The sequence below is a fragment of the Populus alba genome, chromosome 10 (assembly GCF_005239225.2).
Source record: "Populus alba chromosome 10, ASM523922v2, whole genome shotgun sequence".
Lineage (NCBI taxonomy): Eukaryota > Viridiplantae > Streptophyta > Magnoliopsida > Malpighiales > Salicaceae > Populus > Populus alba.
In genome coordinates, this window is record NC_133293.1 from 12,384,075 (window position 1) to 12,402,393 (window position 18,319).

The 18,319-nt window shown below is 34.4% G+C and overlaps 2 protein-coding genes across 3 annotated transcripts; one reads left to right on the forward strand and one right to left on the reverse strand.

Annotated features, from left to right (window-relative positions):
• Positions 1 to 824: 824 nt before the first annotated feature.
• Positions 825 to 2,247, forward strand: LOC118046400 (NAD(P)H-quinone oxidoreductase subunit L, chloroplastic). Of its 2 annotated transcripts, none has more exons than XM_035055289.2 (5): positions 825 to 1,178; positions 1,301 to 1,393; positions 1,502 to 1,609; positions 1,772 to 1,866; positions 1,963 to 2,247. In XM_035055289.2, the coding sequence occupies exons 1-5, from the start codon at positions 1,056 to 1,058 to the stop codon at positions 2,108 to 2,110; spliced, it is 567 nt and encodes a 188-aa protein (XP_034911180.1). In that variant the 5' UTR covers positions 825 to 1,055; the 3' UTR covers positions 2,111 to 2,247. The 2 variants fall into 2 exon arrangements, with proteins under 2 accessions (XP_034911180.1, XP_034911181.1); XM_035055290.2 differs by having other exon boundaries at positions 827 to 1,178; positions 1,304 to 1,393.
• Positions 2,248 to 2,478: 231 nt separating this feature from the next.
• On the reverse strand, positions 2,479 to 8,056 carry LOC118046399 (uncharacterized). The gene is made up of 10 exons (XM_035055288.2): positions 7,456 to 8,056; positions 7,241 to 7,378; positions 6,686 to 6,874; positions 4,160 to 4,297; positions 3,952 to 4,070; positions 3,724 to 3,856; positions 3,501 to 3,630; positions 3,315 to 3,394; positions 3,041 to 3,175; positions 2,479 to 2,842 (listed from the first exon to the last, which is right to left on the reverse strand). Exons 1-10 carry the CDS (start codon positions 7,939 to 7,941, stop codon positions 2,609 to 2,611), a joined length of 1,782 nt encoding a protein of 593 aa, XP_034911179.1. The 5' UTR covers positions 7,942 to 8,056; the 3' UTR covers positions 2,479 to 2,608.
• Positions 8,057 to 18,319: the final 10,263 nt, after the last annotated feature.

Sequence of the window (18,319 nt, forward strand, 5' to 3'; positions counted from 1 at the left end):
TAAAATCTAAATAGTACAGCTTACTGGATTGTTAGTAACATATTTCTTTTAAAATGAGGGGTGAAGAATTTGAGATGCCAATATTCAATATAATGTGCCAGGGACTGGATGGGCACCAGCCCAGCCGAGCATAAATTGATGATAAGCTCTCTCTCTTATTTTTTTTCATTTTTGATCAAATTGATTTTTTTGTTGTGTGGCAGACAATGGGTAGAATGGTACAAGAACAATAAGGAAATGGCGGGTCAATGGTGCATTTTATCCTTTTAGCCCTTTAGTCCAATGTCATGTCCTCGACTCTTCATTTTTGTACTGTATTAATGCCATCCTTCATTCAATTACTGTTAGAAACCGTTACTGATGGATTAAGGGAATGTTTGTTACGGTAATTATTTTTTAAAATATTTTTTATTTTAAAATATTTTATAATAATATTTTATAATTTTTAATATTAGCATATTAAAATAATCTAAAAATAGATAAAAAATTAAAATAAAAAATTCAAAAACTTGTAAAATTATAATTCAACCGCAGCATATATACACTCTAAATTAAGAATTACATGTCCCAAAGTAAAAAGATTTGATATTTATTTATCTTAATAACTTTGTATTATGTTTAATACGAGGATCAAATGGTTACAAAAATAAAGAGCTGGGAATGTTATTACTTATTAGCTTATTTTGTTAAATATATATATATATATATATATAGTAGAAGGACTAAATTGAAACAAAATTAAGAGTAGGTGGATCAAATCCACCATTAACCCAACAATGGCCTGCTTTAGACGTTTACCAATCCTTATGGTCAAGATGGATGGCCAAAAATAGGCAAAAAGACCTGCACTCCTATCTTGCTAGATGATCGTAATCCAGTCGAACTTCTTGTGGCCTTGAATGAAAACACGACTATTATTTGAAGTTATATTCACCGGCCTTTCCTTTTTCTTGTTTTCTCTACCCTGAAAATCCCTGCCTCCAGGAGCCCCGTTCATCCTATGCCATGAAACTGAACGCTTAAAAAGGACAAGGAAACACAGATAGAGCTCTAACATGAGCTATTGTTTCAGCTTCCAAAGCCCCAAGGCTTTGCCTACTCTCTCTTCTCAGTGCAGAAGAACTTCTCTGTGTACTGCAGCTAAATACAAACCATTCCACAATACCAAGCTTGTTAAGGTTGACTATTTTCTTCTTCTGCACTTTAAATGTTCTTACATGTTTTTTTTAATTTCACATCTATGTTTGAGAAAGTTCTGAGAAAATTAAAAAAAATATTGCACATCTCCTTTTGTTTAAAGCAGAAAGTTACAAGCGTTAGCAGAAAGCCTGAAGACCACGATCAAGCAAAGAAGTCAAGCTTGGCAATTCAGTTTGCTGCACTTTTAGCTACTGTAAGTCTTTTCTGTCTTTAACCCTTCTATTTTATGCTTATTGGTGAAAAAAAAAAAAAAAACCTTTTTCTTTCATGAGAATTACTTAGATTAGAACAATTACATCAGATTGAGCAGCCAGCATTTGCCATCACTGGAGTGAATAATCCGGAAGATTTGACATGGGTTTTGATACAATTGGCTATTGTTACCTTTTGTTACTTCATTCTGATGCCAGTGAGTGAATTCCTTCATTTCCACTCTTTCTCTCGATAACTCGTGTCTTTTTTTTTTTTCCTGGGTACTTAACTATTAAATCTCATTTTCTACTTTTTTCTGTTCCGTGCTGGATACTATTTATGCGTTTTTCTTTTAATTTTTATGGTAATTATACGGCAGCCTATCATCTTGAACTGGCTTTGGAAAAGATTGTACAGGAGAAAGCTTTTGGAGACGTATTTGCAATTCATGTGCGTCTTCATTTTCTTTCCAGGGTGAGTTGTATTTTCTATTTTAAGCTAGTATACTGTAAGTTCATTTCACCGAGAATAATGTTCATCTGACACGCGGAACTCTTTTCGCCTGTGCAGGATATTGCTGTGGGCACCATTTCTGAACTTCAGGAAATTCCCTCGGGATCCATCCTTGCAGTACCCATGGTCCAAACCCGAAGATCCTTCAAAAATCAAGAACGATTATCTTAGGTACCCCTGGGCTACGCCTGAAGATTATGATTAGAAAATTGCAGAAACAGAGGGCCCTTGGCAAGCTTGCCTGTATCATACATGCAGAAGGGGTCTGTTCCTTGCACAATTTACACAAGCATTTGAACTCCAGTTGTTGAAATACATATTTGCATACTGGTATTCTCCTTACCGCATTCCCTCCAAGTAATTAAAATATATATTTTGAACATGTAACATGAATTTGATCTCCCATAATATCAAAATCGAAAAAACACAAAAAAAACTAGTTTCGATCCACTTGTTTAAAATAAACGACCCGTAGAATGGTTTTCCACCTCGGACCCATTGTACTTTTCTCGACATTGTAACTGCCTAAGTTCTCATGCCGCATGTGATACAACAAACAAGGATCCTAAATGATTTATCAAAAAATTTGGCCTTTCTCCGTTAAATATAAAGAGTGCAAAATTGAGGAAAGCTAGTATTCTAAAAAGAAAAAACAAGTCGATGCTTTGCACCAATGGTTGTTGACAATCTTAAAACTTTCTCCTTAGAGAGAGAATTGAGAGCTAATAAATACAGGCAACTCCTTCCAATCCCAGGACTCCATGTTTGATGACATGATGGCAGCGCCAGCAGCCAATGCAATGACAGCAACGGCCATACCTTTAAGGCAACCATGGCCGTGCGATAATTTTCTTGATAGTGCCTTGCAGTGCTTATCTGCCTCCCTGAAGAGTGCTTGACGAGTAGCATCAGCTTCAGGTTCCATTCCTTTCTCATTCTATAAGAAAAAATCATAAACCAAGAATTACAAAAATCGCTTCTCATAAACCATGGATAGCACTTTTACAGGGTAAGAATTCAGACACAACATGCATCTGTGATGGGGAACAGCTTTTACATTGAAGTTGTATTACAGACACCAAATAATCTGAAAAGGATAAAAGAGAACATGTAAAAGAAAAGAGCAAGAAACTACCTTCTGTCTAAAGTTCTTGACAGTTTCCCTCATAGGATCAAGAGGAGCCAGTTTCACTGAAAGCTCCTTCCATTCCTCCAAGAGTCTTTTAAGAACAGCAACACCAGCTTCTAGATTATCCTGGTAAACCTTATCCTGTTTCTCCAGTTCATGACAAGATTAGTTAACATAACATGGGGGGGGGGCGACAATATAAGGACAAAACATAGCTAGCATCTATGAACATAAAACTCATTATAAAAAATAATAATAATAAACAAAGGAAACAACTTACCCATTGCTTATAACAATCAGCATTTTGGGTCAAACACCAGATGGAAATGCCAGCTGCTTCCTTAGATAACTCAGGAATGCCTGTCACAGATATATATGTCAGCCTCAACTTCAAGACTTGTCCTTTTCCCTGGATGGGGGAAAGATTACAGAATGAAAATACAATCAAATCAAGTTCTTCTCATACTTTCTCCAGCTGCTTTTAGAGAAAAACTCAGTATCTGCTGTGATACTTGTTTCATTGCTTTGCTTCTAGGAGCACCGGCAAGAGCCACCTCTTTTAGGGTGGGATAGATTGCCCCAAACCTTTCAGTAGCCTGCATGAAACACCACATGCAAAATAAATTAAGAGCTTTGAACTATAGCATCTCCAATCACCAAAACTACAATTGCCCAGATAAAATACCCACCTTTAGTCTAGCTGAAGATGAAGGGAAGGTAACTCGTAACAGTATTTCAAGTGCAGAAGGTGGCATCAAGCGCTCCCCCTTTCTAACAGCACCATTTACTAATATTGATCTAGCTTTCGGGGCAGCCAAAATTCTACAACCAAATAGAATTTTTTAAAAAAATTAGAGAGTTCAAAGCAAAGGAGAGGTGTGGGGGTGAAGGAAAGGAGGATTACAAGGCCTACGTACTTCTCCACTGACTGCAAAATTATATCCCTGGACTGTGGATTAGAACTTTTTCCACTCACTATAGGCAGAAGGTTATGACCCCAAGAGTACAATCCTACTGCCAAGTCACCATGAGAGGCCTGCAACAAGAAGATATGCAAAGTTGAGCTAACAATGAGTATAAGTACTCATATTGCAGACTGCTGAAGTCAAAAAATCATTCAGTTACCTGTGCTATCATCCATACAATAACCACAAGTTTGTCCTGTCCTTGATACTTTGCACTTTCCCTAAGTGTTGGCAATACATTAACCAAAGCATCAGGTTTTCGTCGCAACACCATTGCCAGAACCACAAACATTGCGACCTGTCATTTCATTTATTACATAAACTTCATAGACCAAGTAAAGAGTTTTCAAAAACAAATCTATCCATGATAAAAGATATAGAGAAATAGACAAAACTCAGTTTGCAAATACAGCTATTACTACTGAGGTATTGGAATTAAAGAGCAGCTTTAATTCAGAGAGTACAGGAAAGCATGTCAAGTAGACTAATCTGATTGTAAATAGAATGGAGAGAAGAAAGTTGTTACAAAAAAACCTAGCTAATGGATCCGGCGAACAACCATGGCTCAACATTGGCCAAGACGTGCTGAGTGCTCATAGTTCGTATGTTCCCTTTCATCAACAGATGGCTATACACCAAATTAAATGTCCCAAATTACACAGGCCGCAAATGTGGCTGCGGGTCTGGGCAGGTGCCTCATTATTATTAAGAAAAAAGATAAAAACCAAGTTATCAGCACATCAGACCTTCTGGATTGCTGGAGCCAGAACCCAGGAGTAAAAGCACCAGTTCTAGTGAGATATAGATCAGAGCTCAAGTTTAACCATGGGTATTAAAAAAAAGCAGGCTACTACATGTTGGCTTGTGGATGCTTCAACAAAGAAAAAGATGCATGCATGATCTATTCATATTCAAATAAATCATATGGTAGGTGCTCAAATCTCTCAAGACAACACACATCAAAGCCTCATCAAGAAGGAAGAAGAACGAAAGCCTTGCTAAGCCACGCTATTGTGGAAGAAAATCCACATTTATTTACTCAAAAACCAAATTTTTGGCATCCAAGAAGCACCTGAAGTTGTATGTGGTGTATCAGAGTCCATTTTGTTCATAAAATCACTCTACCAGATTCTTACCGAAAACCTCCTTCCAAATGCTTTTGTGAGAGATGATCCTGTGCATTGAATTCCTAAAGCACACTTTCAATATTAAAAGAAACCTAAAACGTAGTAATCAAATGACTGGTGTATACACTATATATCCCAACTAAAAGGATAACAACGTACCAGATATAAGAAAGGGAATCACATAGCCTACATACTCCAAATAGAGCTTTTCATGATGCTTCATGAAAAAATCATCTCGGGCACCTGATTTGACCAAAATGGCTTTGATATGTATATTTCTGACAAAAGCCTTTATGGAACATCTCAAGTTTCTGACATTGCAACTAATAGGGGAATGTCAAACCTGGCCTTCACAGCTATAAAAAACAATGCCACGTAGCTAAAATATAGCAATCTAAGTTCTTGAGTTTCAAGCCTAAATTTGACCATCTCCAATTTTATGTCAGGAGGAATGGTGGTTATGGAACAACAACATAATTGGTAACCCACCAGATGATGGCCTGCATTCACCAGTGGTTGGTTTACAAGTCAATTAATAGTAATTGGATTTCAAGATGTAAGTTCAAGTGTGTCGACTACCAAATTAGTACTAGAAAGAAGCCCGTGCTTGCACCTATGTTTTTAGGACGGACACCACTTCAAGGAAAGAAACAAAGTGCAACTCAAATGAAAAACAGGTTGATGTTTATAAATTTAAATTTTAAGGTTCATGAGCATGGCATCAAGTCAGCACAAAGCTCATTTGAGGCTCCTGCATCTACTTGCGCAGCTTGTGCATCGTTAACACTCAGAGGTAAGGGTAAGCTATCCATAAAAATATGACAAAGCCAGCATATTTCCATTAAGAAATTGAGATCAGTAGGGTTAAGAAGTCCACAGTCCTGAAGCCCATTCACATCAAGTAATATGCAAGGGCTGGTAGTAATTATGGGGGTTGGAACCTCTCCATTGGCACATGTTTGCTCCTCAAAGACTGGTCTCATATATGCCACATAAATTAATTCAATGTGTCAAGGTTTCAATTTTTTGGCATGGCTAGCTGCCAGTAATTGCTGCTTTTTAATGAATATAACCTATGCTTCCGTGTTAATCACATACAAATGACAACCAGTGTTTGCAGGAAAAGATGAATTCATCTAATAAAATCAAAATGCAAAAGTTCTTATTTCTTTCCATCTCCTCAATCCTCCAGAATAACATGACAAATGTACAAATGTCTGTACCAGTGTACCATATGTTGTTTCACGTCAAAATATATGATTCAATGAAAATTAAGAACGCTTTGATTTTTAGAAGCTCGGGACATCAAAGGCATGACACCATTCTAAAAGAGTGTAAAATATATGAATATATCTCCAAATTGAACCAAGAACTTTGTAACATACACATAGTAAACTCTATATTAGTGTACCTGCAGAATTAGCCTAAGTGCAGGGAACCTCTGAACATTCATGCAAATCAGAAAATCCACAACTCAATAATGTCATGCATCAGACCAATGTTCAGGCAAGTGTAAGACACAAAGTAGAAATACCACAGTAATATTTCCAGCAACTCACCTGAGATTTTGATGATGCTTGCTGAGCGACCTTTTTAGAGCCTTTAGAACTACCTTGCTGGCTTGCCAAGTCTGCAAGAATGCTGTCTAAACACCATAGTACAAATGAACCAAGCGCTGCAATGGACAGTTGGTTAATCCAGTCAGCTGCTGTTTTATAAACAGCATCAGAAATATGCGACAGTGGAATCTGTTGAAGAATACAGCAGCCAATAATTAGTTTGGGAACAATGGCAAAGATAATCAATAATTTCTTAAGCTTTCACTGGATATCTACAATGATCGAAAGAATACATGTGAGACAAGCAGTAAAGATAATCAAATGCCAGAATGGACATCAAGTCACATACAAAACACATGATTATGCTGATATCAAATTCATAAAAATGCTATCTCTTTACAAATCAATGCAATGCTAACAGAGCGAGAATGCAGTGCAGATAGACAATCCATACTTAACAACTTAAATTCAATCAAATTGAAGTTTTGAAATTTGTTATATTAGCCTATGACAGAATTTAATATCAATTCTCACAATAAATAAATTAGAACTCACATCGGCGAGCTTGGCCACAGTATTCTCCCTGAACATCTTAACCCAAGGAAATTGCGAGGAATTCACTGCCGAAAAAGCCCTCCCAAAATAATCCGCGAATCGCATCAGCAGTATCTCCTGCTGACCCTCATATGAATCCTACAAAAAAATGGAAATTGAAATTACCATTTCCTCAAAATAAACCAGATCATTCCAAATTACAGACATACACCTACCGATATGTCAGAGAGAAAGGCAGCAAGATCGGCGGCATCAATTTTAGCCGCGGCATCAGCTACAGTCACTTTAGGTTTCTTAGGCTTCTTCTGCTTCACTTTCTTCTCCTCAGCCTTGGCATTCTCCTTGGAAACTCCAGCATCATCGCTATCGTAATCTTCGTCGTCGTCATCGGATCGGTAGTGATGCTTTGATCTCGATCGAGTACCAACAACGGCGGCGGCATCAGCAGCGGCGCTCTGAGATTCGAGAATTTTACGGCGGCGGTCTTCGGATTGAAGCTCAAGAGATCGGAAGACATTGTTTGGCTTGTTGCTGTCATTGGCGATTGGAAGAGAATTATTGGCGGCGGAATCTGCAGCGGATCTCTGCTTTCGCTGGCGCTTGGGGTAAGTGACTTTTTGCCAGCCGTGATCGTTGGCGTTTGAGTGCGAGTTGCTGTTGCTGGCGATCTGGTGATTTTCGTTTGATTCAGAGGAATCCATGCTCTTCTTCTTCTTCAAATATTGGATTTTTCTTTTTTATAATTTTGCCTCGCTTTTTTCGCTTAGAGAGGTAAAGAGATGAAGTGAAAGAAGGGAAAAGGGAATTTGTGGTTGGAGAGACGATTTTAACGAGTTGACTTCGCTCAATTTGACCTCTAGTGGGGTAAGATATTACAGTGTCGCCATTCCCAAAAAAGTTTACTATACCCAAAAAAAAACTCAGTTCATTAACCTTAATAATCCCCGATTAATGGTACTTAAAGCTCCTTTGGTATGTTTTTATGCGCCTGATTTTCATCTTAAAAAAAAAAAAAAAAAAACGTTCGTGGACGCGGATGGCTGAGTTTTTTAAAAATATATATTTAAAATTATTTTTATATTTTTTAAAAAATTTAATATACCAACAACAAAAATATTTTTTTAATCAACGTACAAAAACAGACACTATCTTAATAACTCATTACAATCAATTATCATTTATTATTTTTACTAGTACTGTTTTCAATTTACATGAGAATTTGGCATAATATAACAAGATGTAACAGCCCACCGGCGTCGTTTTGCTTTTTTAGTATCATTTAAGCTCAACGCTTGAACAACCCCGCTGATGTCGGTACACAAAAGCAATGGAATGTCATATGATCTTAAGGGCAAATCTTCGTGTGTTGCAAACTACATTGACATGGGAAGGTTCACTTCCAAGTGTTCAATCACTTGATGCAAAATATATCTCACGGGTACGATCTCCAAGCACATCTCGCAGCAACCATCATTCGGGTTAATTTTTCTAGGATTTACTGTAAAACTAGTCAACGTAAAACTAAAATTACTTTTCTACTTCGCACGTGATTGGGCTTTGTGAGCAAAAGGTTCGTGTTCTTAGAATATGCATTGTTTTTAAAATTGACATTTTTCTACTGAAAACACGGATGATGAATGATCGCGTTAATCCCTGTTTTCTACTCGTTTGAGAACATGAGATGGTGGATGAGAGAGATAGGCGGTGTCTATGTTGAGAGAGGGAGGGAGATAGCACTGCTGATTTTTTAGCCAAATTGGGAGCTTCTAGGGAGGATGTGGAATTTATTTGGATCTATCCTCTTCCAGGGCTGTTTCCGCTCCTCGCTGGTCATGCTCCTGGGGCTGTTTTCTCCAGGTGATAGGCACAGTTAGTATTTGTTTTTGTGGTGCGAAATTATTTTAAAAATAAATGAAATATTTTTTTATTTTTAAATTATTTCAATATAAAAAAATAAAAATATATATTATTTTTCTGTATTTTTAAATAAAAACTACTTTAAAAAACAATTATTACCACTTTTCTTGTTATCCTCAAATATTTGTAAGTGGACAAGCTACTGTTTGATGTTCGAGACAGAATTCTTGGACTCTTGTGCTTTTAGTTCGAGATGGATGAGAAACAAGATTCGATCTTTCCGATTGCACTTTGGACCTAAGTACACTTATGCGCAAGACATTTTTGGCCCCAGATCACTTTGCTTACCATAACCAAATAGTGCTATGCTGCTGCGACTTCATGCTGTAAAATAAAAACATCCCAAAATAAAAATTATTTTTTAAAAGCATCAAACATAAAATAAAAAAATTTAGAAACTTGAAAACTTTGTAAAATAACAAAGCAACAAAAAATTAATGTATTAAAGAGAAAAAAAAAAAAAAAAAAAAAAGATGTGCGGGCCTAGCTTGGATGGCCCAACACTATTGGACCTTTAAAAAAAACCTAAGAGCATGAGCATTCCATCATGGGCTTTCGCCCATTAGAGTTTTTTTATTTTGTATGGAATGATTGACATGTTATTCGTTTTTATATTTTTTAACCAAGTGGTGCATCACTGGCTGAAAACTAGAATCTAACCACAACCACCACGGTTAAAAATTAGGAGGGAGGAGCGGGAGGTCCCAGCTCAGCGGCTGGGGAGACAGAAGTCTCCTCAGTTGCCTGGGTTCGACTCCCAAGCTCACCCATGTACTTGGGGATTCTGCTAGTGGGGGAGGCGTTTGTTCCCTCTCTATACCGCACGAGTTGGAACCCTTTTGTATACCTTTCTGCCATCCCCGCGGTGACTTACCTGCCTTCTGGGCTTGCAGGGTGTTCAGTTAGGCCCTGGGGATTAGTCGTGGTGCGCGCAAGCTGGCCCGGACACCCCAGGTTAATCAAAAAAAAAAAAAATTAGGAGGGAGAGTTTCTTTCTTTTATTTTTGCTAAAAAATTATTTTTTCAAATTATTTTTTTTTGCTTAAAACTAAACCTCACAAGCATGAAAACCTCTTGTAAAGCACCTAACCTTGAAATACCCAAAAAACACTAGAAAAAAAATCCAAATCAACTATATAAAAAAAAATACTAAATTAGACTCATTATTGTTTCTATATATATTTTGAGAGAAAACTATCACCATCAAACTCTATCAAATTAATAGAACTCATTAATACTAAAAATAATAATATTTATGCTAAAAGGCGGTAAAAGAGATGACTTTCCTTCCTCTCTTCATTTTCATGCAACTTTCCCTCTCCCATTAGGAGCTAAAATTAAAAGAAAAATGAGTATTGTTTTACCAAGATTGAAATAACAAAAAATACAGGGAACGTAGAGAAAGAAAAAACAAAGTATGAGGGTGAAAAGAAACTTTCCCCTAAATTTTAAATTGATCATGGGCTTTTTTCATGTTTTACACTCTTCCCTTGTTTCTCAGTTTTATTTATTATTAATAAATTTTGACAAAGTGGTCTTTAATTTGGGCTAGCAAGGGGGGCCCAAGGAACGTCAGGCCTGGGCAAGATTCGAATTGCAGTGCCATCACAGCTTGCTTCAAATTTTGGGCTCAAAAGAAAATTTGCAACCTGCCTGGCTTCTTCAAATGGTCTCATGTTATTCGGCAGTGAGCCCGGTTACGACTCCGTTTTGGGCACAGAAATCTCAAGGTCACTAATCCACACACCTCTAGTTACTAGCCCAGATGCCAGAGGCAGCTCACAAGAATATTTCATCAACGTGAAGTCCGTCAAAATTAACGGCAAACGGTTGTCTTAATTTTACCATCACTATTCTCGAAAAAGTCTTAATTTATTATCACTGTTCTTAGTAAAGTGTTGTAATTATAACGTTCTCACCCGTTTCTGTCTGTGTCGCTGCATGGATGCTCTTCTTCGCCAGCTGGCAGCCCATCTCCATTTTCTTTTACAATCCTCTCCGGTAGACCATAGGCTCTATCTAGAGATTGGTTTCCAAGATATTAATTCGTATCAGCAAAGTCCATGTTAGAAAAGGAGCTTTGAAATTTATTACATGCGACTTAAACTATAACTTCTAAAATTATTTTTAAAATAATTGAAAATAAAATACCCTTGGAAATCCTCTAATTGAATGTCGGTCGTATGGCCTTTTCAGTGCAACTAGGCAATCCTGCTCCCATTGCACAGGGAGCGCATTAACAAAAGCTAAACCGCATGGGATTTCATTGCGGCTTCACACACTTATTAGAATGAATTGTTATACTGAAATTATCATTTTATGATTGGGTGGCTTAAATTTTATCTTTTGATTTAGAGGTTTTTTTGGTTTTTTATCTGGCTCGGAGGTAATTAAAAGATTGTTTGGGATATATATATCTTTTTTATTTTTTTTAACGTAGTAAAAATAATTTTTTATCCCTTAGAATCAACAAAATTTAAAATTATTGACCGAGGGTTGTTTTGACTTTTCATAATATTTATAACAGTAAAAATATTTCTTTATTCCCAATATAAAAAAAAATGGGTTGTTGGACAAAGGTGTTTTCAAAAATTTTTAATTTTCATGTACAATAAAATATAAGTTTGTAGCTTTAGAAAATATAATAAAAAAAAGTTTTTACTTTAGGGGTATTTTGATATTTTTATATAGGTATTTTATGTAATTAAAAGGATCATAGAGGTATTTTAGTATTTTTATATTTTATTTTTTATTTTTTAATTGAAGAGTTGTTGGAACATGTGCATTCAAGAGTGTGTAGCGTTCATGTCATTCAGGTAGCGCGTGTGACGCAATCTGTTCGCCAAATATGACAATATGTCATCTCTTTATATGCGCAGTCATGCTCTTTTCCGCATATTATGGCGCATGTAGGCTTATAATGGTTGAGTTGCCGTAGTCAGTAATCAAAATTTTTTATTTTTTCTTTATTTTTTCTCTTTTTAACAACTAGACTACATAATTATTCTTTTTATTTATCATTTTTCAATTTCAATTCAAATTCTTTAAATTTTTTTATTTTTTTTTATTTATTTTACAGAATTTTAACACAGGTCAATTTTTTTTTTAAAAAAAAAAACCCCTCCAATCCCTCGACTGAACCTTCTGAGGCCGTGACGACTTTCCGCGGGTCTCTCGTCGAAATGAGAAGCTAGCGAAACAGCGGTTGGTATGCATACGAGAATTGTTAGTTGCGAAGCACGTTCCCAACCGTGAATTTTAACAAGTCGTGCATGAAGTAAATGCAACGCCTATACATGACGCATTTACTATTACTATTTCTATGCTAGAGTTTAGATATCATCGATGGTGAATACAACTAAGCTCTCTCTCTCATATAAATATCTTCGAACTATTATTCTTGATAAAGTCTTGATTTTATATTTTCACCACTATAGTAGCTTGGGAAATAAATTTAAACGCTGCTAATATGGGGAAATAGTCTTGCCTTTCTTCCTTGCATTGAGTGCCAGTGTTTATCTTTGGATCTGGTGGTTTATTGGGCGTGAAAATGGTGTCACGTCAGTTGCCCCACGTAGCAAAAAGAGATGACAAAGCTCGGAAGAATCACCTGTAATTCCATCTCACACTTTCTACTGCCATGGACCCCGATAAATTTTTAGGTGCGTGTACGGATCTTTATGGGTCTAATTGCAAACACCACCTCAGTAATAAAAAATATAAAGTTTTATTCGTAATTTATATGCCATGGGAGTAGAGGGATTTGAAGTATAGTAATTCTAAGGCTCTCAAGCTCGGCTTTCAAAATTCTCAGAATAAATTATAACTTAATTCCTGTATTCTTAGAAAGTTAGGCCATCTATTGAAAACTTAATAGACGTTGGAAAAATATTATTCATATAAACTTAGGGTTATTGTTCACTTACGATGATGATTTTATTTTTCCTATAAAAAATCATTAAACTAGTCAGAGACATTAAGATCTTTTCACAAGATTAGTTGGTTATTATTAAATTGACTAGAAATAAATAAATCTTTTATCTTTAAAAAACCACAATGAAATGACTAAAATACTATTGAAAAAAAAAAAAGTTATAAATTGGTATTTAGGGGTGTTTTTTTGTATTTTTCACAATGATTTTTTTTTATTATTATTAAGTTAATTGGAGGTTAATTTAGTATTTTAATAAATATAAATATTATTGAAAAATTAAATCATGGCTACACTCGCTAGCAGCCGGGAGGTGCTCTATGATGATCAACTTAGTGTTTTCTGGGCAATGATATTCAATGACTATGATGATGACACTATATACCCAGTTGGCAATCTAATTTATTTATTTATTCTACAGTAAAACTATTTTCATATTATCTCAATCGAAGCCAAGTTATTATAGACAATTTTAAAAACTCAAGATGAATCTAGTATACTTAAAAAGAATTAATAATGTTTTTTAATATTGACCACGAAGTTTTAATTAACCCATAAGACTAAGGAACAAAGCAAACTTATTTTAGTTATCCCAGCTGTGCTATATCAAAAGGCAGCGCAACGCGATGGGGAACTTAATTCAATAAATACAAGAGCTTACCTTGTAAATCCGGACCTCCAAGGAGACGATTTCTTGAAAGATAAATTTAGTATTTATGCATAAAAAACGATAGAAGTATGAATACAGCTCCCTCCCTCCCTGGTCCCTGCAAGGAAAACAAAAAACGTACCCCTGCAGATCCGTATTTTTAGATCCACCAGAAAAATAGCCGCGAAAATCAAACGAACGAACGGCCGCCAGCTCCCGAGGATGGCAATTGTGGGCCCCAATTAAACAGGAATCTGAACACCTGTGATGATCACATGGGTTGTGGGCCCCAGAACAAAGCTGGCACCCGGTGAACTGGATTGCTACGTGCCACTTGAAGCTGTTCTGGGTCTACACGTGTAGGAATCACGTGGAGCCGGGGTGGTGATGCATGTCAGTTAGTCTTTTCTATAACGATTTTTTTAAAAAAAATAACATAGCTAGCATAAAATCATAGGGGGATGGTAAGGATTAAAAAAATACTAGGTAAATAATATAGTTTAATACAACTGCCGCTTTAAATCACGATTTTAAAGGTGACCATGATTCTGAATCACGGTCTTGAATGTTGCCTTCTAAAGCAATAAAAGCTATCGGAAAGCTTTATAATGTATTATCTGGAAAGGAAAGGAGTTGTGCTGCCTTTCCAAAGCAAGAAGTGGAATGTTGCTTGTGCTCTAAAAAAATCCACGGAGTCTTGTATTGCAACATTCTGCTTCAGCGAGGGTTTCTTGTTACAGCTTGAAAAAAGGGTATACGGAGCCTATTGCATGCATTGCAGGCGATGTCGTCTTTAACTAAATAACTCAAAAGTCAAGTTAAATTAAAAATCTTCCAAGTCTTAGTATAACTTGCAATCATAATTAAAGGTAAAAATCATATCTACCGAGTCATCATTCTAAAGACTCAAGATTGCAGTTATTAGTAGCTAGAATTTCACAATTTAAGAGCTTTATGTCTCTTTCTTAGTGAATTTCAATGTTTTCTCTGGATATTGGGGGACTAAAACACAAAAAATAAACTTAAGGATCAAATCCCAAGATGCCTGAGGAATAGGGACCACTATACATGAAAAAAGTGAAATCAAAGGGGCTAGATTATACATTTCCGTGTCCTTTGAATAGTAAATACATGAAAGGGTTCTTTTTTCTTAAATGTCAATTTTGATCCTTGATTTCTTAATTTTAATCTTGAAAACAACGTAAAATTTATTTGTGTAAAATTAGCCTTTCATTTACCATAGAGAGCATTCGAGACCATGCAAATCTAAATAGACAATAACAAATAAAATGATGTCCATGTAAAGTATAGGGATATAACTAAAAATAAATAAAGTTTATAGATTAAAATGTAAATCAAAATTTCAAAGACCGAAAATAAAATTAAAATTGGATATAAACAACAATATAAGGAGGAGCTACTGTTAATGAAAAGCAAAAACCTCGAAATTTATATATATACAGAGAGAGAGAGAGAGAATCATGCAAACACAATTTATAATGTAATTGAAAAAAGAATAACAATCCAAATGAAAAATACTTAAAAAAAATTAGACACCAAGAATGAAAAATTTTCTATCAAGATTGACGTGAAAATAAGACGAGAGAGTAGTTAGAGAAAACTTCGGGTCTTTTAATTATAAAAAAAAAAGAGAGAGAGAGAGAGAGAATATCTTAAAGAAGTTCAAAAGTAGTTGATCTTGGATTGTGAAGATTACGAGGCACAATCAAATTATTAAAATAGGAATGCTGCTGGGGGCTTTCATGCAATCTATGACTTTTTTTAAAAACAAAATTAAAAAGGTGACGAAAAAAGGGTTGGACGTGACGGCGAGGCCGTTTTAGTCAAATGGTCTTCCCGTGTAGGGCAGGCCTCTGACATTTGAGTTTTAATCATCAAAAGAGGATATTCCTTCACGCGCCAAGCAGGCTATGGGATTTTCTCAACGGCTCTGCATTCTTCCAGGCTCAGGCATCTCCAATAAGAGAGAAAAAAAATACAAAACTAGTTTCTTAGCTTCTTTTTTTTCCTTTCTGATTTTATAGACTCGATAAAAGAGCTAGGTAAAGAATAAAAATAGTTTTTTAATCGAATAAGAATCATCGCTGCATGTTTATCAAAAAGAATACAAATATTAAAATAAATTATTTAAAAATTCATTCTTTTATCAGCTAAACTTTTCTCAATGGTAAAAAAACTAAAAGTATTAATATTAAATATATTAAAGTTAGCTGTTAAAGTGAAAGTGATTTTTTTCTATTGGAGTACACATAAAAAAACATATATTTATATCAACAATTTGACTATTCTAAATATCCTTTGCCATTGAAAATGCTTTTATAGGTAAACTAACGTATACATGTTCTCTGCATTCTAAGCGAGGACATTAATTGTGTGTTTTTTAATATAGTGCGGGGTTGTTTTAAGAGTATTTTTTTATTATTTTTAATATTAATTCATCAGAATAATTAAAAATATTTTTTCAAAATGAAAAACCACCACAAAGCTAAATATACACAAGAAACGTTCCTCAATTGAACTTCTGAACTACTTATAACAAAATTACTTTGTTAAAATGACATGACTAAATGAGCATTTTCCAAGAGATAAAAAAAAAGAATGAAATGTGCCAATTTTTTACATCACTGTAATCGAGGCTTTTTTATTTATTCATGTGCTGCAGTGTAATGAAGTATGTGTTTTATTCAAACTTTAAATTTTAAAGTATTTATTTAATTAATATACATCAAAGTTTTGCATTGTCACTCAAAATTCTATCTCGAAATCTAAATTAAAATAAATATTTGTAGTTTTTTATAGTCTTATGTTTTTGTGATTTGTTTCGCGCAGGACTTAGGTTACACGCTCAATTTCTTTCAAGTTTTGCAGCCATTTTTTGTAATTTTACGGTAAATTGACAAATTGACGAGCATTTCAGACCAGATAAAGCCTGGGACAAACCATGCAAGATTTAAAAAGTGTCTGGAAGTATGGTGTAAAGAATTTTATTTTTTTATTTAAAATTAATATCTTTTAGTGTTTTTGAATTATTTTAATACACAAATATCAAAAATAACTTTCAAACACCCTTTTTAATAACAGCCTTATCTTATCACTGGCACTGAAGAAGTCATTACCCTCTCTATGTATTCCTTTGAATTTCCAGCCACGTATCGATGATAATCGATTGCTTTTTCCGCTCTCGAGAACACTGGGGCGGAAACTCTTAAGTTTTGAAGCTAATACGTTGCTGAAACTACAATCTTACAGCTGGGAATCGCCATGGTGGCTAGCTAATATTGGACACGACATGATTGAAAATGAACGCCCTTGTTTTGTCAAGTGGCGTTTTCACATTCAATATAATCTTGTTACACGGCATGCCATCAAAAAGAAAAGAAAAAAAGCAACAACCAAATCATATCAATGTCTCCCTGAAACAAAAGCAATGTGCACCCACACTTGACTGCATGTTTTATATGGTATTTTTTATATTTTGATATTTTAATGTGATGATATAAAAATAATTATTTTAATATATTTTTAAATCAAAAATATTTTTTAAAAATATTTAATATATTGTTTTAATTTTTTAGTGCTGGAAAGAAGAAAGAATCATTAAAGAAAAGATGAGGAGAAAGAACTTTTGGAAGGACAAGATTCGTTTACAAAATATACCGATATTAATGTCAATGAATTTGACTTTGAAAAAGTTTTTGATTATATTGAAAAAAATAAATTGAAACACTTAAAATTTACTTTGATTCTATTTGATTTTAGGTTTTTTAAAAACTAGTGTAACGTTAAAAAAATGGAATTATTAAGGTTTACATAATATTTTTGGAATTTTTTAAATACAAAATTTTAAATTTTAGGTTCCAAATACCCGAAACCTGTTTTTGTAGCTACCGTAGTTTGCTACCGGGAACAACAGGTTATTTGTCTTTGCAAACGAAACATTATCCACTTTGTTTCGTATAAAAACAAACTCACGTGGGTGATGTGTCATGCCCCTGAGTTTAAAAAGAATAAAAATTTAAGGTAGGGCTACCCTTCTAAGTCAAGCACGACTGCTCTGTATTCTTTAGGCTATGCACTTTTTTTTCTGTCTATTTAATTGTTTTAATACTTTTACTCCGCCGTAGAATTTTATTAAAATAGAATAATTAAAATTATATTTAAAAACTCATCCCATTATTGTCTTACCATATTTATATACAAATCTCACTGATAATATTTTTAAAAAATTTTAGTTATGAAAAAAACTATAATTTATAGTTTTTTTTTATTTTATTTTTAAAAATTATTATTATAAAAACTACATTAATAACAAACACAAGTTAACTAATTGACAGGATACTAAAAAGTATAATTAAATAACAGTAGTAATTACAAAACACTATTCGTAGTGTTTTATGTTTTATTTAACTTGTTATTTTTTTAATTTTACTCTTCAACAATTTAATTTTTTATTTAATTTTATTATTTAATATTAAGTTTTTTTAGGAACTATATTTTTTTTTAATATGATTTATGTTGGGTTGTACACCAATCTCGTAAATTTTTTTCTTGATTTCAACTC

What these genes read in the sequence shown, in the direction of transcription:
- LOC118046400 (XM_035055289.2), top strand. Translation starts at nt 1,056, where the DNA reads ATGAGCTATTGTTTCAGCTTCCAAAGCCCCAAGGCTTTGCCTACTCTC. An exon ending in TTGCTGCACTTTTAGCTACT is followed by an intron (nt 1,394 to 1,501) that starts GTAAGTCTTTTC and finishes CAATTACATCAG; the next exon opens with ATTGAGCAGCCAGCATTTGC. An exon ending in GTTACTTCATTCTGATGCCA is followed by an intron (nt 1,610 to 1,771) that starts GTGAGTGAATTC and finishes ATTATACGGCAG; the next exon opens with CCTATCATCTTGAACTGGCT.
- LOC118046399 (XM_035055288.2), bottom strand. Translation starts at nt 7,941, where the DNA reads ATGGATTCCTCTGAATCAAACGAAAATCACCAGATCGCCAGCAACAGC. An exon ending in TCTAAAAGCAGCTGGAGAAA is followed by an intron (nt 3,395 to 3,500) that starts GTATGAGAAGAA and finishes TATCTGTGACAG; the next exon opens with GCATTCCTGAGTTATCTAAG. An exon ending in TCAAGAACTTTAGACAGAAG is followed by an intron (nt 2,843 to 3,040) that starts GTAGTTTCTTGC and finishes TTTTTCTTATAG; the next exon opens with AATGAGAAAGGAATGGAACC.